At 42.7% G+C, this 27684-nt stretch overlaps 1 protein-coding gene across 1 annotated transcript in view; it reads left to right on the forward strand.

The window, feature by feature from the left end:
• Window positions 1–27684, forward strand: part of LOC310676849 (uncharacterized protein) — a 57687-nt gene that overhangs the window by 22185 nt on the left and 7818 nt on the right. Inside the window, exons 5-15 of the mRNA XM_083439026.1 lie at window positions 656–824; window positions 2224–2289; window positions 2389–2506; window positions 3477–3625; window positions 5095–5238; window positions 6710–6874; window positions 8980–9370; window positions 19830–19897; window positions 20475–20724; window positions 25238–25430; window positions 26643–26808. Coding sequence (XP_083295152.1) covers window positions 656–824; window positions 2224–2289; window positions 2389–2506; window positions 3477–3625; window positions 5095–5238; window positions 6710–6874; window positions 8980–9370; window positions 19830–19897; window positions 20475–20724; window positions 25238–25430; window positions 26643–26808 — 1879 coding nt within the window. The remainder of the gene's footprint in view (window positions 1–655; window positions 825–2223; window positions 2290–2388; window positions 2507–3476; window positions 3626–5094; window positions 5239–6709; window positions 6875–8979; window positions 9371–19829; window positions 19898–20474; window positions 20725–25237; window positions 25431–26642; window positions 26809–27684) is intronic.

Genomic DNA, 27684 nt, shown 5'->3' on the forward strand with positions numbered 1-27684 from the left:
GTAGCTTCGAGAACAGTGTCCAACCATCTCGTCCTCTGTCGTCCCCTTCTCCTTGTGCCCTCCATCTTTCCCAACATCAGGGTCTTTTCCAGGGAGTCTTCTCTTCTCATGAGGTGGCCAAAGTATTGGAGCCTCAGCTTCACGATCTGTCCTTCCAGTGAGCACTCAGGGCTGATTTCCTTCAGAATGGGTAGGTTTGATCTTCTTGCAGTCCATGGAACTCTCAAGAGTCTCCTCCAGCACCATAATTCAAAAGCATCAATTCTTTGGCGATCAGCCTTCTTTATGGTCCAGCTCTCACTTCCATACATCACTACTGGGAAAGCCATAGCTTTTACTATACGGACCTTGGTCGGCAAGTTGATGTCTCTACTTTTTAAGATGCTGTCTAGGTTTGTCATTGCTTTTCTCCCAAGAAGCAGGCTTGAATGATAATAATACCTTGCTAATAATACCTTTTGTGCATGGAGATAAATCCTTATTTGCAACTCTCTGTTCCCTCCCAACAGTTGCCCTTACCTCTGTGAGTCTGCATTCTGTGGATTACATTTCTCCGCTTTTTATTGTGCCAGTCTGTGTTTGGGTTCTGTAAATGAACTAAGTTTGTTGCCTTCAGCTTTTAATAATATTTTTCCTGCCTCTTTTTATATTTCAGGCATGCACTCCTGGATTACCTGAAGATGGGAGATTTAGCCATTTTGAGGATTTCCTTGCAATTAAAAATGCAACGGAGAAAGACAAAGGAGTGTATATATGCCAGCTGACATACACCTATCTGGGAAGACAATTGAATGTATCTCGCGCCATTAATCTAACTCTTTTTGGTAAGTTTGTGCAAGAGGGAAGCAGGGAAAGACCACCTCCCAGCCTGCTCTGGCTAGACTTTCCCTCCCCACTCCTACCAGTTCAGTTGCGGCTGGTCCATTAGAACAAATGGGACACTGTCCCACTAATTCAGCCTTCATTCCCTTAAGACCACCTGCCTTCCTTCTTCCTTGCATCCAGACCACATCCTCTGCTTCCTCCTCCTTAATCTCAGGGTTGACATTTCTTAGCAGGGGAGGATGGGGACAAACAGAATTTGTTGGCATTGCCTGTCATTGGCTTGTGGTTTTACCTACTGTTGGCCTTCGTCCCTTCTGCTCCACCAGTCCCAATGGGAGCTAGCTGCCATTGTACAAGTCCACGTATCAGCAAATAAGAAACTATTCCTTTTTGCCAGCTGCCCTGTGTCAAGAACCCTGATGACATCTTACATGCAGATATTTGTGGGGCTTTTAAAATGCAGTTTAGTTTTATTTACAAAATGCTTTGGAAGAGTTTATATACTGAAAGATGGAATATAAAGAAGTTAATATATATATTTGGTTCTTGATACTTCATTGGTTAGAGCTGCCACCTGTCCAAGTTTTCCTGAAAATACTATTGGTAAGCTACAGAATGTAGGTTATCTAATAATGCCACAAATGCATCATAAATGCATTGTTAAAACAAACGTGTTTTGTTCCTGAACAGCATTGGGCAAGATCATATTTTTGTTGTTGTATTCCTTTGTCCTTTTACTTCCATGCTGCTTGTGGATCTGTTGAACACTTAAAGTGGTATTTGACTCTGGCCGCTTTTGGAGTTAATGCTCAGTTAAGCATATCTATGTTAGGTTTCAAAAGTCCATCTTTTCTAGAGAGGAGTCTTGAATCTTAACGAAAAGTATTGTGACATAAATGTGCAGAACGTTTGCATCAAGATAGTCTGATTTTGTTCATAGTCTGATTAATAGCATTAATAGCATTTGTGATGTACTTACATGTAATGTCCAGTCAAGATACAAATATTTTGGATTGTAGCCAGCAATTACACAAGTGAAGGCAGCTTGCACCAATCAGTCTCCCACCCCCTGCAGTTCCTTGAAAAATCCTCTTCAGAGGGTTGTCTGGGAAGGCTTTTCAGGAGGTGAAGGGGAAGATTGGTTGTGCAAGCTGCCATCTGTTGGTTCAACCACTAGGTATAAACCTTTGTTTCTAGGCTGCCAATAAATGTTTTACTTGTATCTGGATATGCACCATGAAGCGGCTTTTTCCAATGAGTAGTGAAATAAATGGTTGCTAATGGACGACAGTCCGCAGTAACAAGAAAATAATATCAAGAACTTCCTAGCAGAGCAATGAGTAATAGATTGTGCAACGATGATTTGTTGTTTCTGTTAACACTTCTTTCCGTTGTTAGCGCCTCCGAAGAGAATACCGCTGGACATCATTTATCCAAACAATAATTCAATTGAAGTAGAACTGGGTAAGCAACTACTGCACTTAATATGAAACTCTTTTTTCATGGTCCTAAACTACATCCTAACAGTTTCTGTTATTTGCAATTATTCTTTCATGTTTTTAGGGTCCAGTATTGCCGTGACCTGTAATGCCTCGTCGGGTATTTGGGACGAACCATATGTATCCTGGAACCTTGAGGATAACTCTACTCGGGATTTAAAAGCAACACTCAATCAGTCTCTGTAAATACTAACTCAATTTCCTTTGGTCTTTGGAATTAGGACAAGTTGGGGGTTACTTGATGGGACTAGACATTGAAATCATTGTAAGGTGGCACGATATGTTGTAGACAGCATTGCCCGACCAATTATCAAGGATTAATTTTATAATAATTATTATACTTTTATTTATACTCTGCCTGTTTTCCCCTGAGAGGGAAATACAGGTGGCATACAGGTAAAAATAAGAACAGCTAAAAACATATTAAAACAACCATTAAAAACAATTATGCATTGTTAGAATATACCGTATTTTTCGCTCTATAAGACGCACCAGACCACAAGACGCACCTAGTTTTTGGAGGAGGAAAACAAGAAAAAAAAATATTCTGAATCTCACAAGCCAGAACAGCAAGAGGGATCGCTGCGCAGTGAAAGCAGCAACCCCTCTTGCTGTTCTGGCTTCTGTGATAGCTGCGCAGCCTGCATTCGCTCCATAAGACGCACACACATTTCCCCTTACTTTTTAGGAGGGAAAAAGTGAGTCTTATAGAGCAAAAAATACGGTATGTCCTATTAAAATCAAACAGCTAATTACAATAAAAAAACAGCATGGCACCACAGCTCTTTCATTAAAAGCAGTCAACTCCCAAAAGCCTGATGGAACAAGGAAGTATTCACCTGCTGGCAGAAGGATAACAAGAAGGGAACCAGTCTAACGTCTCTAGGGAGGGAGTAGCAAAGTCTGGGAGCAGTCACTAAGAAGGCCGTCTTCTGTGTAATTTGGATAGTGGGATGATTCATAGTGAAACTGAAGGAACGTGGCTTTTTGCTGAAACCAGGAAATTTAATAATTCCCCCCAGCATTTAAGCACCGTTTCTCTATCTTTAATCCTTGTAGCTTTGTTCAAGAAAAGTGCGACACAACATCATACAAATCAGCCCTGTTAAACTTTCATGTTTCTTATTTTTTTCTGCTTTTTTATGCCACCAGGGTTAAGTCACCTAATGGAGAACTTCAGCTAGTGAGAGAAAAGTTTAATATTTCTGTAGTGAAACCTAAACACTACCAAAAATACTTCTGCACTGTATGGTCTATTAGAACTGCTCCAAGAGTTGTATACATCATGCTAAAACCTCCAGGTAAGTTTTTTACGTATAAGATGGTGTTGTGCAGCCTCATGTTGTGTGGTTTTCTGTTGTACACACAGCTAGTGCAACAAGTGAAGGGACAAAGCAGGCATCAGAAACACACTTGATAACATTTGTTTTAGAATTTTTTTAAAGTAATGCTTCTATTTGGGCAGGTGATATTACAGGAAAGAAATGTAGTCATAGGTGTCCACAGGAATTATTCCGGGGTGGTGGAAGTCAAATGCTGAAAGCAGCTGGGTGGGCTTTGGGAAGGTGGTGGGAAGGCTCCTGGACCCTGTGGGAGCCTCCCCCTCCAAGCTGCCACCCCCTCCAAGCTGGGCACAAACTTCCTGGGCTTTGGGAAGGAGGCGGCAGGCTTTAATAGTTTAATACTCTAATTTAGGGATGCGGGTGGTACTTTGGGTTAAACCCCTGAGCCTAGGGCTTGCCAATCAGAAGGTCGGCAGTTCGAATCCCCGCGACGGGGTGAGCTCCCGTTGCTCGGTCCCTGCTCATGCCAACCTAGCAGTTCGAAAGCACGTCAAAGTGCAAGTAGATAAATAGGTACCGCTCCGGCGGGAAGGTAAACGACATTTCTGTGCGCTGCTCTGATTCGCCAGAAGCGGCTTAGTCATGCTGGCCACATGACCCGGAAGCTGTACGCCGGCTCCCTCGGCCAGTAAAGCCAGATGAGTGCCGCAACCCCAGAGTCGCTCATGACTGGACCTAATGGTCAGGGGTCTCTTTAGCTTTACTCTAATTTACCAGGAACATTTCGGGGACTAGCCTTGTTCCCCATGTCCACTGACTGTACGCCACTGTTACAGTCCTGGTCTCCTCACCTCAAAATTGATATTGTAGAGTTGGAAAAGGTTCAGAACAGGGCAAGCAAAAGGATCGAGGCGGTGGAGCAATTCCCCTATGATGGAACATTGCAGCAGCTGGGACTTTTAAGTTTAGGTGAAAGTTATGTGGAGGAATTGGATACGCTTTCTCATAAGGCGGGAGGCTGGAGTCATCCAATGAAGCTGAACATTAGAAGATTCAAGGCAGAGAAAAGACAACTAGTCACACATAGTTAAACTATGGAACCTTCTCCTACAGGAGTCAGTGATGACCACCAAGCAGGAGGGCTTTAAAGGAGGATTAGACAAATTCTTGGAGAAGAGGACCATCAGGGGTTACTAGCCATGATTGCCCTGCTCTGCCTTTGCAGTTGGAGTCAACAGTGATTCTGAATTCCAGTTGCTGCAAACCACAGAAGGGGAGATTTGCTCTTGGGCTTGACTCCTGCTTGCAAGTTTCCCCACTGGCATCTAGTTGGCCACTGTGAGAACAGGATGCTGGACTGGCCTGATCCAGAGTCCTCTTCTTATGTGGGCACAATCTTCTTATGCAATCTGTCGCCACGACACTGTGCACCATTGTTTATTTGCCTCGCTTTCTTTTAACTTCTTGTTTTACCTTTGCCAATACAGCTCGGAACTTTCAGGGTTATTTGATTGGAGGTCTTGTTTCCCCGCTCCTTGTTATACTGGCAGCTCTGCTCATCTACAAGTTTTTCAAAGTTGACATTGTGCTTTGGTATCGGGAGTCCTGCCAGGTTCTTCTCGGTAAGGGAGGTAAGTCCGCTGCTGTATTTTCAATAGCTTGATGCCATCTAGTGGTCAATGAGAAACAAAAGGGTTTCTCCTCCCCATCATTTCTAAATTTCGTTGTACAGTGGTACCTCGGGTTACAGACGCTTCAAGTTACAGACGCTTCAGGTTACAGACTCCGCTAACCCAGAAATAGTACCTCAGGTTAAGAACTTTGCTTCAGGATGAGAACAGAAATTGCGTGGCGGCAGTGGGAAGCCCCATTAGCTAAAGTGGTACCTCAGGTTAAGAACAGTTTCAGGTTAAGAACGGACCTCAAGAACAAATTAAGTTCTTAACCCGAGATACCACTGTACAGTGTACCTTGGTTCTCAAACTTAATCTGTTCTGGAAGTCTATTCCAAAACCAAAGCGTTCCAAAACCAAGGCGTGCTTTCCCATAAAAAGTAATGACAAATGGATTAATTCGTTCCAGACTTTTTAAAAACAACCCCTAAAACAGCAATTTAACATGAATTTTACTATCTAATGAGACCATTGATCCATAAAATGAAAGCAATAAACAATGTACTGGAGTCACAAAATCAATCAGTAGCTGAACTGGGTTCCACGCAGTCACAAAAACAAAACAAAAAAGCCGCTAAAACCAAAAAACGCAAAATAAATAGCAAAAACAGACAGACCTCATTGTAACACTCAAAATGGAAGTGTGGCACTCAAATTGGAAGCGTAACACTCAAAATGGAGCACGTTTGGCTTCTGGAAATAGTTCACAAACTGGAACACTTACTTCCAGGTTTGCAGTGTTTGGGTTCTATGTTTTTTGTGTACCAAGGCGTTTGAGAACCAAGGTACCACTGTAACCAGGAGTCAGTGCTTGAAGGCTTCTATGAGGGATTATGTTTCACTCACCATTTCTCTCTATGCTTTTTATAAAAAGGAGGGATTGGAGTGCTTTGCCTAGTTTCAGCTGAGAGGCTGTGATAGTATAGCAACCCTTATCATACAGCTGTGGTCATCCAGACCTTGTTGGAATGCAGCTCCCGTGACTGACCATTTGCTATGCTTGCTGTTCAGCAACATCTAGAAGACCATGCATATGTTTAATAACAAGCAGATACTTGTTCTTTCTTTCTTTTTTTAAGTACCCTGACTCTGGACCTTTGATCTTAAATCTCTTGGGATACTGAGTAATTTTGATTTCCTTGGTATTATTTGTCTCTTGGTCCTTCTAACAGCTAATGGTATAAAAAAAGATATGTGAAAATTTCTCAGTCTTGTTGGAAGCCACCCAGAGTAGCTGGGGCAACCCAGTCCAATGGGCAGGATACAACTAATAAATGTATGTATCTATTTATTGATTTATTTGATATAGTCAAACACATAGTGGTGGTTCACACACTAAGTCTCCAGCGACAGGAAAGAATGAGATACTGTTTCCTTTAGGAAAACATAGAAAGCACAATGTTTTTAAACTACATTTTCCTTTCTCTAATTTCAGACGGGAAGCTCTACGATGCGTATGTGTTGTATCCCAAAAATTTAGCGAACTGTGCATATTCATCTGATATCTTTGTCCTGAAAACATTGCCTGAAGTCTTAGAAAAGCAATGTGGCTATAAGCTCTTTATATGTGGAAGGGATGATCTGCCAGGGCAAGGTATGTATATTAAAGAAGTGTGTTTACATTTGATAGAGCATTGTTCGGAAACAAACTCCGTGGTAAACTACAGTGGTACCTCGGGTTACATATGCTTCAGGTTACATATGCTTCAGGTTACACACTCCGCTAACCCAGAAATAGTGCTTCAGGTTAAGAATTTTGCTTCAGGATAAGAACAGAAATCGAGCTCTGGCAGCGTGGCAGCAGCAGGAGGCCCCATTAGCTAAAGTGGTGCTTCAGGTTAAGAACAGTTTCAGGTTAAGAACGGACCTCCGGAACGAATTAAGTACTTAACCTGAGGTACCACTGTACTTGAAATTATGATTGTATCTCAGCTGCTTGCAGAAGGTCCAAAGATCACTCCTTGGCATCTCGATTTAAAAAGATATATGTACAAGCTATGGTCCTGAAGCAAGGTCTGAGGGCATACATTATTCAGCCACCTTGCTGAAGCTAAGCAGGCTTGGATCTGGTCAGTGCCTGGATGGGAGACCACTTAGGTACTTCACTTTAAAAGCTAGGGGCAATGCTCAACCATGTGTGGGTTAGAGTCCATACTTTGCATGCAGAAGGTCCCAGTTTCCATCTTTGGCAGTTCCAAGTAGGCTAAGATTGCTGAAACCCTGAAGAGCTGCTGCCTGCATAGACAAGACTGAGCTAACGGATTGACTCTGTATACAGCAGCTTCGTGTGTTGATTTAAATGTGTATGTGGTTTTCCTCCACATTTGTGGTTCTAGATCATCATAATGCCCACCCCAATCCCTTCTCAATAATTGTTTCAGGCCTTTTCCTTGACCCACTTACCGTATTTTTTGCTCTATAAGACTCACTTTTCCCCTCCTAAGAAGTAAGGGGAAATGTGTGTGCGTCTTATGGAGCGAATGCAGGCTGCGCAGCTATCCCAGAAGGCAGAACAACAAGAGGGAATGCTGCTTTCACTGCACAGCGATCTCTCTTGTTGTTCTGCCTTCTGAGATTCAGAATATTTTTTTTCTTGTTTTCCTCCTCCAAAAACTAGGTGCGTCTTGTGGTCTGGTGCGTCTTATAGAGCGAAAAATACGGTACTTCCTTTTTCTTGACATTTCATCTCGCTTCTTAGATATTTCTTGGATATTTCAGTGCCTTCTCTTGTGTCTCTCTGACCTCTACCTTTGGACAGACACTTTCATGTACTGCCTTGAGGACTCCCTTTTGCCTTCACTTAAAAAAATAAATGGGTTCTGTCCCTGACCTCTCGGCTGTGGAATTCCCCTGCCTGAATACCACTTTGTCTTAACCTTCAACAATGTTGTCCACTCTGCTTGTAACACCATCTGGTTATTTTCTTACCCATGCATTTCATACATCATTTCTTCTTCTGCTTTCCCTCTCCTGTGTCAGTCTGAATGCCAATCAGAAGGTCAGCAGTTCGAATCCCCGGGATGGGGTGAGTTCCCGTTTCTCGGTCCCTGCTCCTGCCAACCTAGCAGTTCAAAAGCACGTCAAAGTGCAAGTAGATAAATAGGTACCACTCTGGTGGAAAGGTAAACGGCGTTTCCGTGCGCTGCTCTGGTTTGTCAGAAGTGGCTTAGTCATGCTGGCCACATGACCTGGAAGCTGTATGCCAGCTCCCTCGGCCAATAAAGTGAGATGAGCGCCGCAACCCCAGAGTCGGTCACGACTGGACCTAATGGTCAGGGGTCCCTTTACCTTACCTCAGGCTAAGAACTTAATTCATTCTGGAGGTCCGTTCTTAACCTGAAACTGTTCTTAACCTGAGGTACCACTTTAGCTAATGATTTCTGTAACCTGAAGCGTTTGTAACCTGAGGTATAATAATAATAATAATAATAATAAAAAATATAAAAAAAAATTTATTTATACCCTGCCCATCTGGCTGGGTTTCCCCAGCCACTCTGGGTGGCTTCCAACAAAATATTAAAATACAGTAGTCTGTCAAACATTAAAAGCTTCCCTAAACAGGGCTGCCTTCAGATGTCTTTTCCTGAATTAGATGTTTCTTCATGAAAACTAAACGGTCTTAATGTTTAATTTATAAACAAATTTAGTTGTACATATGATTCCTTAGTTAACCTATACTGATGCTTCCTTTACATGCAGCGGTGGTCAGCGTTGCTGACGAAACTCTGAAGCAATGCAGAAGAGTGATCATCGTCTTGGTACCGGATTCATCCTGCTTCAGCACGCAGAGACTGACCTCTGAGCATGAAATTGCAGTGTACAGCGCTCTTATTCGGGATGGAGTTAAAGTGATACTGATTGAGCTGGATCAAATAAAAGACTACGACAACATGCCAGAATCATTAAAATACCTTAAACAAAAACACGGAGTGCTCAGGTGGGAAGAAGACCTTTCGGAGAAATCTCAAAGGGCATCAACAAAGTTTTGGAAAAATGTACGGTACCAAATGCCAGCCAGCCGAAGACCACCTTCCTCCGAGTTTCATTTACTGCCAGTACTTTTTAACTCTCCATGGATACCAGAAGGGTCGTAACAAGACCACATATGCACTGTTCTCTTGGACATGTTCAAACAAGGGGTGCAAGGCATGGTTCCAGGTGTGCTGCATGAATAACCCCAGAAAGCGGCTGTTGAGAGTTGCGGTCCCTAGGAATGTCTTTTGATCACTTGGTGATCAAATGTCTTTTGATCACTTTTGATCACTTGGGAAGAGCCTTTTCTACCAGGATGCGATCAGCCATGGACCTAGGAAGCTTCTGGTTTGGTTCAGTGAGTTCCTTGGACAAATGGCAAAATGTGAATGCTTGAGCCAAAAATTGTTTTACAGAGGAAGGAAGCGAATGTGAAGGAAACTGTGTTTCCCCCTCCCATGTGCAGACTTTATACGTAGTCAGGTTTTAACCTGAAACATAAGGGCTCACTTGGAACAGCTTAAATAGCTGCTTCATTTGTCCAATACTTGTTCGTTCCCCTTTTAAAGGATAATTCCATATACTATGCATATTATTACGGTATCTCCCAAGGAGAAAAACAGTAAGAGAGCACCATATTTTTGGGGTGGATTGTCTTACCAGTGAGCAGATGCAAAAGCAAGAGTGTGAATTCTCTGTGATTTATTCACATTTTAATTAAATTGTAATGCCATAGTCTTTAATGCAGAAAAAAAAATCACATAAGTGACTTTAAGTGAAGTTATTAGATGGTAATTATTTTTTACACTTCTGAAAAGATTGTTTGCATGATGTTTCAAAATGGCCAAACATTTGCAGACTCATGAGCACTTTAACTGTATCTCTATGATATGAAATGTTTCACATTATTTTTAGAGGCTGCATTCTCTAGCGTGGAAGCCCAGATTCGACTTTTTAAATCTCAGCCAAATATGTAAGGCTAGAAAGTGGCATCACCTTTTTTTGTACAACTGTGTGATTATTTCTATAGGTGAAATAATTTTGTTGTAATTTTGTAATAATTCATTTAACTTGCACAATACACTGATTCCTATGAAATTTTTATATCTGCCTCTATTGTGGATGGTTTTGCGAAACCCACATCTGAAGCATTGTTGAGGAAGAAGGCACCTGAGCAGCTATATCAACAAACAAGAAAACAAGAGAGGATTTTTTAGAGCTAATTGTCTGATTAACAAGATGCCATTCACCAAAGAGTTCTTTTAAAAACCGAAATGAGATATAGCCAACAAAAAAAGTGCAGTTGGTTGCAGAACTCTAGCTACTTTGCAATCCTCCAGGAAAGAGATAAGGTAACATCAATTTTAAGCAATCAATTAGACCTGTCAAAAACTGACCGTTGTCCCACAGCCATGATCATTAATGCCTTGTTGACATCAAGACTGGGCAACTCTTAACACACATTCTGTGGATTCGCCTTTGAAAATACTTTAGAAACTTGTCCGAAATATGGCAGTTAAAGTTTTAACTTCTTGTTGTTGCTGTTTTTTTTTTTTTTTAAAGTATACGGCTATTTATTTATTTAGAGTATATTTATTCTACCTTTTGGCTTTAAAAGACCCCATGATGCCTTTTAAAACAAAAAAAATCACATATACTATATTTGCCAACACACCCAATAAGACTCAAGACAATATAGATGAGTAACAGGTTATATTTATTAAAATATAACAACTAGAGAATATTCAGAATGATTCAACCAAATTAACCAAAACCAATGAGGTTCAGGCAGTGAGGTGGTTTGCTAGAGGCATTTCCCATCTTCTGAACCAGCTACCAGGAGCATGCTGTGATCACCCAGCAAGGCCTGAGGGAACTCCTCCCCCTCACTGCATACTCCTTGGGTAAGGTAAAGATAAAAGGTTAAGTCCAGTCAATGGCAACTATGGGTTGCGGCGCTCATCTCGCTTCAGGCCGAGGGAGCCGACGTTTGTCCACAGACAGCTTTCCGGGTCATGTGGCCAGCATGACTAAACCGCTTCTGGAGTAATGCAACACCATGACGGAAGCCAGAGCACACGGAAACATCATTTACCTTCCCACCACATCAGTACCTATTTATCTACTTGCTCTGGCGTGCTTTCAAACTGCTAGGTTGGCAGGAGCTGGGAAAGAGCAACGGGAACTCACCCTGTCACGCGGATTCAAACTGCTGACCTTCCGATCGGCAAGCCCAAGAGGCTCAGTGGTTTGGACTACAGCGCCACCTGCGTTCCTTGGGTATATGAACATGACATGCACACTGTGACCCTCTTAGCGTGTTGTAGTGGTTAAGAGCGGTGGACTCGTAATCTGGTGAACTAGGTTTGCATTTCCACTCCTCCACATGCAGCTGCTGGGTAACCTTGGGCTAGTCACACTTCTCTGAAGTCTCTCAGACCCACTCACTTCACAGAGCGTTAGTTGTGGGGGAGGAAGGGAAAGGAGAATGTTAGCCACTTTGAGACTCCTTCGGGTAGTAATAAAGCGGGATATCAAATCCAAACTCCTCCTCCTCCTCCTCCTCCTCCTCCTCCTCCTCCTCCTCTTCTTCTTCTTCTTCTTCTTCTTCTTCTTCTTCTTCTTCTTCTTCTTCTCAGCAGCCAGTGTTCACCCCCATGCGCCTGACAGGCCCACACACTACTCTGCCTTCGATGTTAGTCAGCTATGGAGTGGGCTGAAATAGCCTGTACTCCACTTCTATAGGACGCATCACCCCATGTGGTTGCCCACATGGCCCCTGTGGGAGAGTCCACCTCTCCTCATCTTGCAGGGGAGGAGGGTGTGGCAAAGGCATCCCCTCCCCATACTGAGAAGGAATGGAATTTTATCAACCCCACTGGCTTTTCTGTTCATTCTGAGCTTTCAGGGGCTTTAGACCAGGTTACTTGAAAGGGACTTTTAGAGAAGACCTGTGGCTCAGTAGCAGAGCATCTGCTTTGCATGCAGAAGGTTCTGGGTTCAATTCCTGGCATCTCCCCAAAAGAATCCTATATGAAACCCTGGAGAGCTGTTTGCCATTCATTGTGGACAATGCTGAGTCAGGTGCCTCAAAGGTAACTGAAGATCTAAGGTAGGTTCCTAAGGACACTTCTCATGTGCTCTTGCCCACTCACTCAGGTTGTTGGGGAGGCTCTGTTCTGTGCCTTATCTCTGGAGGTGGTGTTGCCAGAAACATGGGATAGTCTTTCCTGCTTCAGTTTCAAAACTCTGGAATTTCCTGCCTCAAGAGGTGAACTTAGCTCCTCCCCGAGTGAGGTTTAAGCAGCAAGCAAAAATATGTTTGTCTTGGCATGTCTGTGACTTGAATAGCTCCTACATTGTTTTCTTGGTGTCCCCGATTATTGGCAGCAATCCTGGTTTGCTTACATTTAAAATAAAATAAAACGATTGTATGGTTTTTAATCTTCATTGATTACTTCCTTGAGTGCCTTATTATGAAATGAAAAGGCAGCTTAAAGCCTTGCCGCATGGCTTATGTAAAAGGAAGTCTTGCCACATGTTCTGGAGTGCTTTGAAAGCATACGGACAAGCGTGAAGTCGGGGCTAATCTGGTAGAAATCATCTATTTTGTTTTCCAAAAGCTTTGGGCAAAGTCATTCCCTTAAAGCTCCTGAATGAATTTAGCAGTCATGTGTTAAGACAAAAAGATTTCCTTATGCATTGGTGACTGATTAAATGAAGCAGAAGGAAGGTGCAAGCAGAATGTGTTGCGATGGAATTTATATTGGGACTTCTGCTTTTAAATTTATTCATAAATGATCTGGAATCATGTGTACAGTGATGATGGCTGCATTTGTGGATTACACTCAAGATTTTGAAATTTCAAACAGTCTGTGGTCATGAGATAGCAACCGAGTTCAGGAAGTGAAAATTGATGCATACAGTTACCACCCCCCCAAACCCCCAAACATATGCTAATGAGCTCTGAAGAACTGGCATTGATTCATGAGGAACTAGATCTTGCGATTGTGGACACAACAATGACCGCTCCCCACATTAAATGGGGGGCGCCCTTTGCGTGGTCACGCGCAGCCCCTGGACCCTATGCAACACCATTAGAACAGGCTTGGCTTCGCCTCCCCCCAGGTGGGATACCTGGAGGTCTCCGCCTACCTCAGTCGTCCAATCCTGCCTGGGGAAGTGTTGCCAAGGTGATCAGGCCAGGTAGGGGGAGGGACCACCTGCCCACACAATAGAGGGAGGGTCTTACCTGGGAATCATCAGTTGGCTCCAGAGCTTCTCCCACCCTACCCACCCTCAGCTAAGACTTCTTTTGCAGGTTAACCTTTTCTCCACAGGTACGCGGGTACTGCTATGTCAAGGTTTCTGTAGAAGGGCCGGAAAGGAATTCTCCTGCATTGGCAGGTTTGCCTTTCCCGTAGCAAAACATCACAACTTTGGCAGTATCAGGCATTGGGCGGAATCCTTTAGTCTATCTTTCCTGAATGGGGGCGCGTGCAGCAGTGACCCACGCCCCCTTCCTCTTTGCGACGGCGATACCAGGGTTCCCTGTTAAAGGGGTTTTTGAAGGGAGGCTTTGGCCGTACGCCTAGAGGTCGTCATTGCTCTCCCCTGCGATGGCGGTGTAACGGGGGCAGGTTCTCTCTGGTTGAATATATGTTATCCAGAGCCAGCCCCCCCCCACAGGATAACCCTGATGTTCCCCAGATCCCCGGTGGGGGACTGGGAGGGATAAACGCCCAATGCCTGAGCCAAGGTCTACCCACATCTGAAACATAATAAAGTTGTGGCCAATTTTAATCCCATAGCACATTGTCTTGAGTTGTTATTCCACACGGGGGCCGCCCAGGGTTTGGGGGACTCTGCCTGTCCACGCAATAGAACACTGTCTGGAGTATTCTTGCTGGGTGAAGATATATTTCTGAGTTTTGCTTGTTGAGACCTATTTTGAACTGTGCCTCAGGAAATTAGCAAGACATGTATAGACAATTAAAATGGGCACATACCAAGGATGAACGCTGCTAAGATTGTCTGCATGTTTGGAAAGAATCTCTGAATTTCCATACCATGTTCTGGCCTAAGGTTATGGTATACACAACTTGCCTCAGAAATTGTTATTTGTAAAACTTTGAAAGCTATGGAAAGTTCTGTCGCCATCGCTGTAAATTCCTGTCGGCCTTTCCTTTTGTTACTGTACTCCAAGGGCATTGAGGGTCTTGCAGCTGGAAGTTTGATTCACCCAACTGAATGGTTGCTTACTTCTAGGTGTACTTGGGTTCGTGCAATGCATTGCGCTATGCATACTGGTGGGGATGTAGAAGTCGGGTTGGTTGCTTTGCGCTGAAAATGAATGGGATCTTCAGATATGCAAGTCCTAGACTACCTGCTCCATATGCAATGCATCCAGCAGACTCCATAACACGTTTCCACCTACCCCAACTGTAATGGTGAAGGGTCACTCATTTGGGGTGATTACATATACACCCACTCCCTACAGTGACCAACAGAGGTGTACCCAGGGTCCCTTGCGCCTTTGACCACGAGCTGTATCAGCACTCACATTAGAATAACTACCGTATATTTTGCTCCATAAGACGCACCTGACCCTAAGATGCACCTAGTTTTTAGAGGGGGAATGCAAGGGCGAAAAAATTATTTAAAGGGAGTGCTGAGCAGAGCCTGTATGCATCCCCGAGGAGGAAAAAGCCCCCAAGAGCACACACGCTCCGTGCGGCTCTTGGGGGCTTTTCTGGGAGGTGGGGAAAGGGACAGAGCCATGTGCTCTGTCCCTTCCCACACCTCCCACAAGAGCCATGCGCTAAGCTGCGCAGCGATCCCTCTTGCTGTCCTGGCTTATGGGATAGCCATACACAGCCTCTCCCGAGCAGCTGAATGAAGGCTCCCCCAGAGCAGCGCTCCCTTTAAAGAGAAGAGCTCCCAAGAGGCTCCACATGGTTCTTTAAAGGGAGTGCTGAGCAGAGCCTCCCGCCTGTGTTCGCTCCATAAGACGCACACACATTTCCCCTTACTTTTTAGGAGGGGAAAAGTGCATCTTATAGAGCAAAAAATATGGTACATTTTACAGGATCCAAGTATTCAAAGCATCTGGAGTGAGGGTGAAGCAAGGAGGAAGGGTGGGAAAATTCACACACTTTTGTCCTGTGGTGCGAGGAAGGTTCTCCCACATTTGATCTCGCTGCGACAGAAGTGGCACATTGCAACATACATATGCACCAGACATGCTCTGATAGGTGATTTTTGTGCCCCCTGGTTTCACCAACCCCTAGATACCCCCCTGGTGACCAACAATATGGATGAGGATGTGGTGATCACTACAGCAGAAGTGATGTGTAGACCAGGTGGCCAACTCCGTAGCTGGTAACCCCTAAGAAGGAAGTGCATTAGGGTTTGGTACATGCCATTTTGCAAGTGCAAATGATGTGGCAATTTCTTAGCCCTTCTCCGGGTACTTGACAGACATACTTTCCATTCTTGACCTGGTACTTTGACTTCCTCTCACACCGTTTTTATGATGCCATGCTCTTTACCAATCTTGGAGGGTCCTTTTCAACGTAGAGTTGAAGAACTGTTCCAACTAGTTTTGCAGCAAGGGAACCGCTGAGATTTGAGAGAGTTTGACTTCTCTTCTTGTGAATTACCACAGACACACGTGCTTGTGCTCTCTACCCCCCCCTGCACTCCCACAATTCAAAGTGAGGTGCTTAAAAATATCATCCTCCTTTCTGAAGCAACCATGATTTGAAACAGAGGTGCAGTCGGGTAATATTAGACTCCGGACTGCATACATGCCATACATTTTAAGCACATTTTCCCTCTCAACTTGTTTGGTCTGTCATACAGATGGCTCTTACTCAATCGGGCCAGAAGAATTTCCTGCGTGAAATTCCATGTTTGTTTCAGATGAGATTATCTTTTCCAACTTGTCTCTGGAGAGAGCTCAGCACACCCACACCATTGCAAATGTTGGGAAGGAAGCCACCCCTTTCAGAGTTTTGATTTGTGCTGTTTTGAAGTTGGTGCATAATTGTTTGCTCTGCCCTAACAACTTCCCTGCCTACAACACTGTAAACTGGTAAAACCCGTTTAAAGGAGAGGAGTGAAGCTCTTGCCACACATCTGCTTGTGGGTTTCCACTTCTATCCGGTAGGATATGGATTAGACTTGCTTCTGTAGCTTTCCTTACGCAGCGAGAAGTGTACACTGGCAAGTCCGGTATACACCAGGCATTCCGTACAATGGAACTAATCCACAGGGTGCTAAATTTCATGGTCTTCGCCATCAGCAAATGTGCACACTTCCATAATGCCCAAAGCTGATTTTATAGAGGAGAAGATCAGAATGCAGCAACAAGTTTTTCTCTTCAACAGAGCTTTAAAAAGAGAGATGTGGTATGGCTGTTTTGAGCTCTCATTGGACATAAGGGTGTTTTGAGATATTAATGAGTCTTTTGTATTTCCATTTAAAGAGTACTGTAGACTTTCCAGCCTTTTCATATTGAACTGTTGCCAGAATAGACCCACACTCTATTCTTCCATGAAGGATTACAGTAACAAGGGGCAAGGCAACTTTGTGGTGGAATTTTCTGGAAAGAAGATGTTTGAGACACTACATGAGACACCACAGAGTTTTTGGACCTGAAAGGTGGTTGATTCTCTTCTGTCCCAGGTTTGTGGAATTAACTTTATAAAGGCTAACAATGACTGTCCAATATTTGAGAAGGTTAATGAGAAAATTCTTTAGTATTTAGAAATGAGCTACTTAATGTGCTGGTATGATCTGCCATTGTATACTATTGTTTTCTTTTTTTGAGGAATGTACATTTATTTATTAAAAGTATTTGCATATCATGAAACGTATCAAAGCGGTTTACAACATTAAAAAAGATAAAAGCCATACAATGAAAGCATTAAAAAATGATTTAAAAGCAGAAGATTTAAAAACAAGCACCATTAAACTATTGTAGGAGATTGCTTGCATAGGTGCTGGTGGAATAAAAGGGTTTTCATCAGCCGCTTTAAAAGTTGGCACAGAAGATACACACTGAATCTTTATTGGACCGATGACACTAAAGATTCAGTTTCTCGTTGTTGTCAAATGTGACTCACAAACTCAGGGATGGACCAGCAATGCTCCTGAAGATGATTTCAGTGATCGCGCTGGGATATGGGAGTTCAGGTGATTCCTGAGATACCCTGGACCTAAAGATCCTATGAGATAGTAAGAAAATACTTTTAAAGCACTGATAATTTTAGCAGAAGCTAGGAATGGAGGCTAGAAATAATATTTCAGACTGTTAGAAACAACCATCTTTTTTTAAAAAAAAAAGTAAAGTGGGAGACTTGAGCATCTTGGATTTTCACAGCTTAGTTGAAAATGCACTTTTTTTTTACAATCTCACTGTTAGATGACTGCATTATTAGAATAACTTCATTTCTAGCTGCCATTGGTCAAATATAAATATTGCTCAGGAGAGGCTCTCCATTCCTTCAGAGAGGCTTTTCGGGATTTTTCTGTAGTATCTTGCCATTGGCTAAAGTTCAAAACTGGAATGTGAAAATCCTTCATGGTCTTCCCCACAATAACGAATAGAAGTAAAGTAAAATAATATAATGCAAAATTTGAGATTGAAACCAGCAACAAATAAATATGATAATGTTTGATCTAAAATGGCAGGTGACAAAAGAGGATCATAAATTATCTTTAATTTAATATTGATGACAGCCAGGGCAAAATTTCTATACCTGTGGTTAATTCTGCATCGATAGCTCCTAGCAAGAGTCAAATATTTCCTTTTTGTGATTATAACTGTTAGATTCTAATGTCCTTGTAGAAGAGCAGTTCAAGCAAAACTGGATGAAAGCAATTAATAATAACTATGTAAGCGATAAGAGTCTACTAAATCTTCTGTGGGCATTGCTTGGTGCCAAACATACCATGAGGCAGAGTGTGGCAGCTGCCTCAGGTATCAAATGCTGAAGGGAAAGGTGTGAACAGAGCTCTGTGTGTCATGCGACACCCTAAACAAGCTTGCTAACCTCAGGTGCAGTGGAGGATGCGGTCCTAGTGCCTTTGCAAATATAAGATTCATCTGCCAGTCCAGTCAACTTCTGCATGTGGAATGGAGAGGGGGACGCCATCTTGTCTACTGCCCGAGGCAACAAATGTCTTGGCCCAACCCCGACCTTGCAAGCAGTGGCTAATGAACTATGGAATCATTACAATATCCTTCTGTGATTTTACAGCCTTATATTACAGGCTAGAGTCACAGTTACTTTACTATGTGGGCCAGGGAAGTGGGAAATTGCTTTGACTTCTCACTTTTTAGGTGTGTTGTTGTTGTTGCTTATGTGTTGTAGCTGTGCCTTTTGCCTTAATTGTCCATTTCTTTTGGTCACCGAATAATGGATTTGCGGCGATCTTATTCCTTACACTTGAGGTTACTTCATGTGCTTCATTTTTTAAATGTACCTCTGTCTCAAAATATAATGCATGTTTGCAACTGTGTATATTAATACTGGGATGTGTGTTGTTGAGCTGGGATTGGCTGCAAACCCATGTGTGGAAGTCAATGACTCTCTCACAAGTTCCAGCCACTTTCTTCTGACCCAACCGTGTGGTGATTCTGATAATCGCCTTGGGCTGAGACTCATCTCCTCATAAACATATCCAGCCAGGGAACAGGTGGTATCTCTATATCTAGCAAGGCCTAGATGTGGCCAGGCAATGGTGTAGCAGTCAGGGTTGGACCTACAATGGCCGAGTGAGGCAGCCACCTCAGGGGAGGTGCAGGTGCTGGGCGCATGGAGTAGCAGAGAGAGATGTAAAGGCCATGCTAAGCTAGCCTGTTGCCCTCAGGTGAAGTGGAGGAAGCGTTTTCCTTGGCGGCCTTATTAGGATTTTGTTTGTGGAATGAGGGGTTGAGGCAGGCTTGGACCAGCTGTGGGAACAGAATGAGTTTTGTGTATGTGCATGAAAAATTAACATTTGCTGGCTGGTGCATGAACTAACATTTTGTGCACTTTCAAAGGGATATTAAATTTTATAATGAATGATTTTAGAATGTTGTTTGTGCTGTACTTTTGTACTGTTTTATTGTTGTTAGCTGCCCTGAGCCCGGCTTCGGCTGGGGAGGGCGGGATATAAATAAAATTTATTATTATTATTATTATTATTATTATTATTATTATTATTATTATTTATTATATGTTTCTCTGTAAAGAGCTATTTGTGTTACTTGAGCACAATAGTTATTAAGGTAGCTGCACCTTACTGTGGATGGTTAGCACCACAAAGGCTTCCTCATTGTCCATGTTGTAGGAGAATGATTTTCTGTTCATAGATGGAAAGATGAAAGGCTTTTCCTTTTGGTTTCTGTTGCATGAAGTGCTAAGAAACTTTTTCTTTTTTGAAGGCGGGAGAACAAAAAACTAGGAAAAAAACGCATTCTTGCAGCTACAGTTACCAGTAAAAATAATAATGGAAGTATTTTGGGGTTACGTATCAAGTTAAAAGGGCATTAATGAAACTTTCTCTCTCTTTCCTTTCCTGTAGTAAAACATGAAGACCACATTAGGGATTTCCTGCACTGTTATGCTATCATTCTTCTATGTACTCAAATCAGGTGGGTGATACAGAAATTGATTTTGTGGAGAACTTTCCAAATATTTAAAGGGGGGTGGGGGCGGACACGAAGCAATAGTGAAAACCAGCAATCTTTGTTAGATGCCCCAAAATACTCTAGGATTAAAACTCTGGCTTTTCACTGCTGTGCTGCCGATATTTGCTTTGTATGTTCACGATTATGCAAGGGTAAGTTTAAACTTATTATTTATTTCTTACATTATGTATTTATTTATTACCTCTGTAGTCCATCTTGTTTTTACCAAGGAGCACAAGGTGGTATACATGGCTGTCCCCCCCTCTCATTTAACTCACCACAACAACCCTGTGAGGTAGGTCAAGCTGAGAGGCAATCACTGGCCCAAGGCCACCCAGTGAGCTTCATGGCTTAGTGGGGATTTGAACCCTGGTCTGCCGGGTCTAGTCTGACACTATAAGCTAAGATTACCTAACTTGTAGCATTGTGGGTAGATGTAGTTGGCTCCTATCGGCTAGCTGAAGTTGATTTCTCCTTTAACAGTCAATAAAAAAATCTCACTCGAAACTAAAAATAATAATATTTCCTCTCCTCCTTGCAGAGAAATGCATTGTCCAGGATATTAAAATTGCTAACCCATACGTTGCTGAAGGAGAACCGCTGGGACGCCATTGTTTTTTTTACCCAACACCAGATCTTGAAAATACACCCTATAATTTCAGCTGGTATACAAGTGGAAACGAAACACCTATAACGAAAGATCCATCCTCCAGAATTCACCAGCGTGGAACAAAGCTGTGGTTTATTCCTGCAAGATATGAAGATTCTGGATTATATGAATGTGTTATACGGTCAGGACTTGCATTTAACTGTGGTGCATGTGTGTAAATGGCGGAGGGTGGTAATTGAGGGTACACCATTGGAAATCTGACTGCAGTGGTACCTTGGTTCTCAAACTTAATCCATTCCGGAAGATGGTTCCAAAACCAAAACGTTCCAAAACCAAGGCACGCTTTCCCATAGAAAGTAATGCAAAATGGATTAATCCGTTCCAGACTTTTAAAAACAACCCCTAAAACAGCAATTTAACATGAATTTTACTATCTAATGAGCATAGCTGTTAACTTTCAGATTTGAAAATAAGGGATCAGCAGCCTCACCTGTCCCGGGGACAGTATACGGGATATCTAACCATCCGGGATAGCAACGGGAAGCAGCGGGAAATGGTGCTGGAATAAGGGAATTTCCCGCAAAAAAAGGGAAGGTTGACAGCTATGCAAATGAGACCATTGATCCATAAAATGAAAGCAATAAACAATGTACTGCAGTCACACAATCAATCAATCAGTAGCTGAACTGGGTTCCACACAGTCACAAAAACAATTTTTTTTTTTGCAAAAACACAAAATAAATTGCAAAAACAGACAGACCTCAGCGTAACACTCAAAACGGAAGTGTAGCACTCAAATTGGAGGTGAAACACTCAAATCAGAAGCGTAATACTCAAAACGGAGCATGTTCAGCTTCCGAAAAAAGTTTGCAAACCGGAACACTTACTTCCGGGTTTGCAGTGTTTGGGTTCCAAGTTGTTTGAGTACCAAGGTGTTTGAGAACCAAGGTACCACTGTATTTACCAGTGCAACAAATCTGAGATAAGCAGATATTGTTTAATTGCTGCTTGAGGCTGTGCTTTGCAGAGAGGTTGCAGATCATAGAATTGTAGAATTAGAAGGGACCCCAAGGATCATCGAGATTAAACATTCCACTCAAAAGCAAAACTAAAACAAAAATCGCATACACAAGAACCCCAATTCAATTCCTTGCAAGTGGAGCAAGTCTGTGTTCACAGCTTGGGGCAAACAAAGCCTGTTTGACTTCAACCTCAAGCACCTTCTCCTGTGACTCCCAGGCCCAACAACTTACCTGCAGCCATAGGGAAGGCAGCAGAGGTGGAAACTGGCCCTTCACTCATATTAGAAACATCCATTTCCACCAGGTAGGATTTGGGAGTTCATGTTCCAATATGTCCAGCAGTAACACAATGCTGTTTCCACTAATTTCCACTGGGAAGAAGGCCCTTGAGGCTATTTGCATCAATTTCCACAAGAGATGCTGGGCCATACTTTCATCTCCTTCCCTGACAAGAGTAGATGTCTCCCTGGGGAGTGGCAGTGCCTGCGGTTACTTCTACTGCCTTCCCCATCGCTGAGGGGAGTCCCTGGGTCCTTGAGGGCAAGGAAAGGGGGAGGTGGCTGAGGTTGGTGTTCCATGAGCACCACTAAACTTTTTACAGGTGCTCTAAATGGGCATTGGGACGCGGGTGGCGCTGTGGGTTAAATCACAGGACTTGCTGATCAGAAGGTCAGCGGTTCGAATCCCTGCGACGGGGTGAGCTCCCGTTGCTCGGTCCCTGCTCCTGCCAACCTAGCAGCTCAAAAGCACGTCAAAGTGCAAGTAGATAAATAGGTATTGCTCTGGCGGGAAGGTAAACGGCGTTTCCGTGTGCTGCTCTGGTTTGCCAGAAGCGGCTTAGTCATGCTGGCCACATGACCCGGAAGCTGTACGCCCGCTCCCTCAGCCAATAAAGCGAGATGAGCGCCAAAACCCAAGAGTCAGCCACGACTGGACCTAATGGTCAAGGGTCGCTTTACCTTTAAATGGGCATTAGAAGCTTGAACTTTTGCAAGTGCTCAACTAGAGTGGCTTTCAAAGTATGACATGTCAAGGTTTAACTTTAGAATGCTTGTATATCATACCTTGAATGCTGCCCCCAACGCTTACGTATGACAAAATGATAATACCTGTTTTTGCCTTCAAAAGTTTGGCTGCCCTTTGCCAGCTACATTTTCATTGGAAGTTCTCACTGAAGAATCTTAACAGTAAAAACTCTTGCGGCACCTTAAAGACCAACAAATTCGTTGTGGTCTAAGCTTTCATGGGCTACAGTTCATTTTATCCGTTCCATGCAGCACAGTCTTAAGTATACAAAAGCTTATACGGTGGTACCTCAGGTTACATTCGCTTCAGGTTACATACGCTTCAAGTTATAGACTCTGCTAACCCATAAATAGTACCTCAGGTTAAGAACTGTGCTTCAGGATGAGAACAGAAATTGTGCGGTGGCAGCGGGAGGCCCCATTAGCTAAAGTGGTACCTCAGGTTAAGAACAGTTTCAGGTTAAGAACGGATCTCCAGAACGAATTAAGTTCTTAACCCGAGGTACCACTGTATACACTTGCTAGTCTTTATGGTGACTTGAGACTTTTTGTTATTTTTGCTGAGGGATGACTGCCTTTTGGGGAATATTGTCAGATTTCCTTCGAAGTTCTAATTGACTGACACATGATTGTATAACAGCTCTGAATGTGTTTGACTCATACCAGTCAGAGCATCCCATTGCTTAGTATTTTCCAACACTAATTCCTGCTCCCCCTTTTCCATTGCACAAAGCCATTCAGCCAAAATGGTATCTTTGTCCTAAAATGACTGGTAATCTTTAGTTTATCCTCCCATCACCTAATCCTCAACTCGATGAAGTTCAGTAAAACTACACTCTCTGGATGAAAGCATTTCTTCAGGCGTTCACAGTTATTTGACTGTGGAATGTGCACATTCCAGTTTATTTCAGTATTTGTGCTTGCATTCCAGCAATATTGCCTAAGTCCAGGACAATCTGAACATTTTCAAAACATCGTTAAAAAACACTGGTAAACGACTAAAGGGTTTTGTTTTGGAAAACCTTCAAACTGACGTAAGATTGGAATGACTGTGCTCTTCTATTGGGCAACCAGATTGAACTATTTCAGCAGAGATCTATTAGAAATGATTCCTTTGCAAATTGGGAGATTTCAGATGTTCCACCCTTAGGTATGGAAGCGTCAGATTTTGGTCCTGTCATTTTAGTGGGTATTCGTTTATGACCATCTATTTCCCCATTTCCATTTGTTTACATATTTGGTCCAAGAAGTACAATCCTATATGTGTCTTCTCCAAGGGTGAGAAATCCTTTTTTTCTGCCTGAGGGTCACATTCCCTCTTGCATAACTTTTCAAGAGCCACATGGGTGGGACCAAGAAGTGGGCAGATCACTGAATGTAAATTTTAACTTTTTACCGTAGGATAGTTTTTACACACAGTCATGCATTTCTCTTTATCCCCCATCCAGTCAAGAAAGGCCTTCTTACAGTTCAAGTACACATTCCACCCTGGCAAAGAATACTCAAGGAGAGTATGAATCAGGCGCAGTGAGGGGTCTGGAAAGAGTCCTGGGGGCCAGACAGAGAAGCCTGGAGGACTGCAATTGCCCCTCCGGCCTGACCATCCCCACCCCTAGTCATGGGGGAAGCCAGGATTTATTTTGTGATGGGGGCAAGACACCTACCTCTCACCATCTTCTATCTGGCTCTGTCTAGCAGCTTCAGAATGAAACATTTCAACAACAGTTGTTTTAAAATTACCGTTTTTTTTTGCTCTATAAGACTCACTTTTTCCCTCCTAAAAAGTAAGGGGAAATGTTTGTGTGTCTTAAGGAGTGAATGCAGTGCTGCGCAGCTATCCCAGAAGCCAGAACAGCAAGAGGGATTGCTGCTTTCACTGTGCAGCGATCCCTCTTGCTGTTCTGGCTTCTGAGATTCAGAATTTTTTTCTTCTTGTTTTCCTCCTCCAAAAACTAGGTGCGTCTTGTGGTCTGGTGCGTCTTATAGAGCGAAAAATACGGTACTTTCTTCTGACAAGTTTTCAGAAAAAGCTGTCAAAATCTTCAGTCATTTGAAAACTAAGTTAAATAAATAATTTATGTCAGGGAGTACCTTTCATGCGGTTAATGAGTATATTTTGCAAAATTACAAAGAACACACAATTTTTATCTTTTTTTAAAAAAAATCTAGACTAAAACAACTTTTCTTGGATTTGCTGAAAACCTTTCACAATATAATCCAAGTAACCGCAGCATGCTTTTCAGTTTCAAATATTCTGATTATTTCTACTTTTAGTGAAGTATTATTTATTTATTTGATTTATTTGATTTGATGCCCCTCTGGCTACACCCATGCCCCTAGTCTAGGCTGAAGTACACACCTATGAGTTCAATGGGACTTACTCTAGAGTATACGATTGCAGCCTCAATTAAGTAGAGAGGGGTCTATTTGGTAACAAAATTGTGCTTGCTATTGTGTCGTCACCATCACAAAAGGTATCCAAACAGCCGCCTTCCTTATCTTATTGCTAGGAGCTCCTTTGGGATTAGCGAAAAGGAAAGAGCGTAAGATAATAATTGTGAGGGTGGGGGGTAACACTTGGAATGGCTGCTTACGCTGCAAAAGCATAAAACTGAAGTAATTTTAACTCTGACGCTTTCATGTTTAGTTACCAGAATTCGACAATATGCTACAGAAATAGGATTAGAATACTGGTTGTCAATGACAGTGCCGCTCTCTGTTTTAATGAGAGGTCCAGCTACAATCAAACGGTACCAAAGGGATCAGCTGCAAAGATTGTGTGTTCTAACACAGAGGACTTGGGACGAGAGCTGGATTTTTTGTCTGTTCGTTGGTATAAGGTACAGACCCTTATAGGTCCCCCTCTTCTGTGGTACTTCCCCATCACTTCTTTTCTTCTAAAGAATACTTAATGTTAAATGTTAGTAACTTTTCCATGCCACATTTCTCTCACAACTGAAGAGCCAGGGCGGGGGGGGGGGGGCGGGCGGGGGGGGGGAGTATATCTGAAGAAGTGTCTCCACCCCATCATTCTGCCTGGACACGGAGGTCCAGTGCCAAGGGCCTTCTGGCGGTTCCCTCACTGCGAGAAGCAAAGCTACAAGGAACCAGGCAGAGGGCCTTCTCTGTAGTGGCACCTGCCCTGTGGAATGACCTCCCACCAGATGTCAAAGAGAACAACAACTACCAGACTTTTAGAAGACATCTGAAGGCAGCCCTGTTTAGGGAAGTTTGATATATTACGGTATTTTAATATTTTGTTGGAAGCCGCCCAGAGTGGCTGGGGAAGCCCAGACAGATGGGCGGGGTATGTATATATATATATATATATATATATATATATATATATTTATTTATTTATTTATTTATTTATTTATTTGATGTATCATCGGGTGGGGAGGGAGCACTCACCCCTTCCATATATTATTAATTATGATTCTTATTATTCCATTGGTCGCTTATTTTCTCCAGCAAAATCTCCCAGGCTACAATTAAAATCATTTATTTTCCCATCTGGGTTATGAAACTGGAAGTGAGCCCAAGGCAGGCAACTCCCTTCATTCCAGTTTTCTCAACAAGCGTGGGTTTGGAACTACATATTCTCTTAGGCAGCTCAGTCTCAAACTAGACATAAATGGGATGGCACATAAATTTAGTACATTGCAACTTCTCCAGAGCTCATTACAGCATAAAGTACACAGGGCAGGCAGACACAGGCCACTTTGCGTCTTTACTCAAAACAAATAATGTAACATATATTAACATAATACAACCAGGTTATTTCATAAGAAAAAGTCACTAGCACCATTTTAAAGGTCAGTGTACAATATTGCTCTTCATGCTGAATGTTTGACTGAATAGTTATTGCGTACATTATATAAAACAGAGGAACATTATAATTTCTCTTAGTTTTGCCTTCCTCTACAGTGAATTTGCTTAGCATAAGACTCTATACAGGGATTTGTTTAGGATAAGCCAACCTAAGCATGAGCAAATAGTGTGTACTTTTCACTTTCTGTGTGCATTTAAACTGAACCTTTGTTTGCTTTTAGGAATGCAAGGCAGTGCAGCAGGATGAACGAGTTTTTGTCTTGCAATCATATCTTGTAATAAACAACGTGAGAGAAGATGATAAGGGAAAATATGAATGTAAAATAACGTACACTTATTTGGGGAATCAATATAATGTTTCAAGGAGCATTTTTGTGATTGTTAAAGGTAAATCTTTATGTTTTAGTTCCTTGGTAAAGCCCGTATTTTGTACAAATATTCCCTATGTAATGGGGTTGTATGCAGTTTTAATTTTAAAACTTTAATCCATTTTTAGTTTTATTGTATGCGGTCTCCTTAGAGATTTCCTCACACCTCCATCACATATGGATTGTTGTTCCTATTTCTTTGCCACATCTCCAACAAAGGTTGAATTTCAATTTGTATATCTTTGCCAACTTAACTGGTGTTAAGTACCACCTATGGAACATCTTGATAAAATTTTCTTTGATTGTGTATAAGGCGGTAAATTGAATATCTTCTCACCAGAGTTTCTCCCATTGCTCTAGATAAATAGTATGTCTGACATCTTGGGCCCATTTAATCACTGTTTCTTTCACTTCTTCATCCATCAAGTTTGGGCACAGTTGTCTGAGTTAGGAAAAGAGAGAGGGGCTCTTTGAAATCCTTGAAAGGCAATCCTGGCTCTATCATTCAGGCAGAATCCACAAGCAGAGGGCAGACAAGATCCCCTGCTGGGAAAAATGGGAGGCCAGCTGCTATGGAAAGCAGAGTCACCTGGTACCCAGAGCCAGCCCTACCATGAGTGAGGTGGCTATCTCAAACAGCCGACTTTGAGTTGCCATGAAAACAAAGCAGACTGTTAGTTATTTAATTCATCATCATTTTACTCCCAGGGAGAGGTGGCTGTGTGATTTTCTGCATCAGGTGCTGAAATATCTTGGCTACTGTGTGTGATGGACAGGGCCTGGGTCAGCCTCCTAGGGACACAGCAACCAGTGAGAGCTGGTTGGGCCATCAGCCAATCAGGAGGGATTGGCAGGTCAGAAATTGAGAAGCTGGAAGTTTAACAGTCAGATAGAG

This window comes from Podarcis tiliguerta (genome assembly GCF_965153285.1).
Source record: "Podarcis tiliguerta genome assembly, chromosome: 4".
In the NCBI taxonomy this organism is placed as follows: Eukaryota; Metazoa; Chordata; class Lepidosauria; order Squamata; family Lacertidae; genus Podarcis; species Podarcis tiliguerta.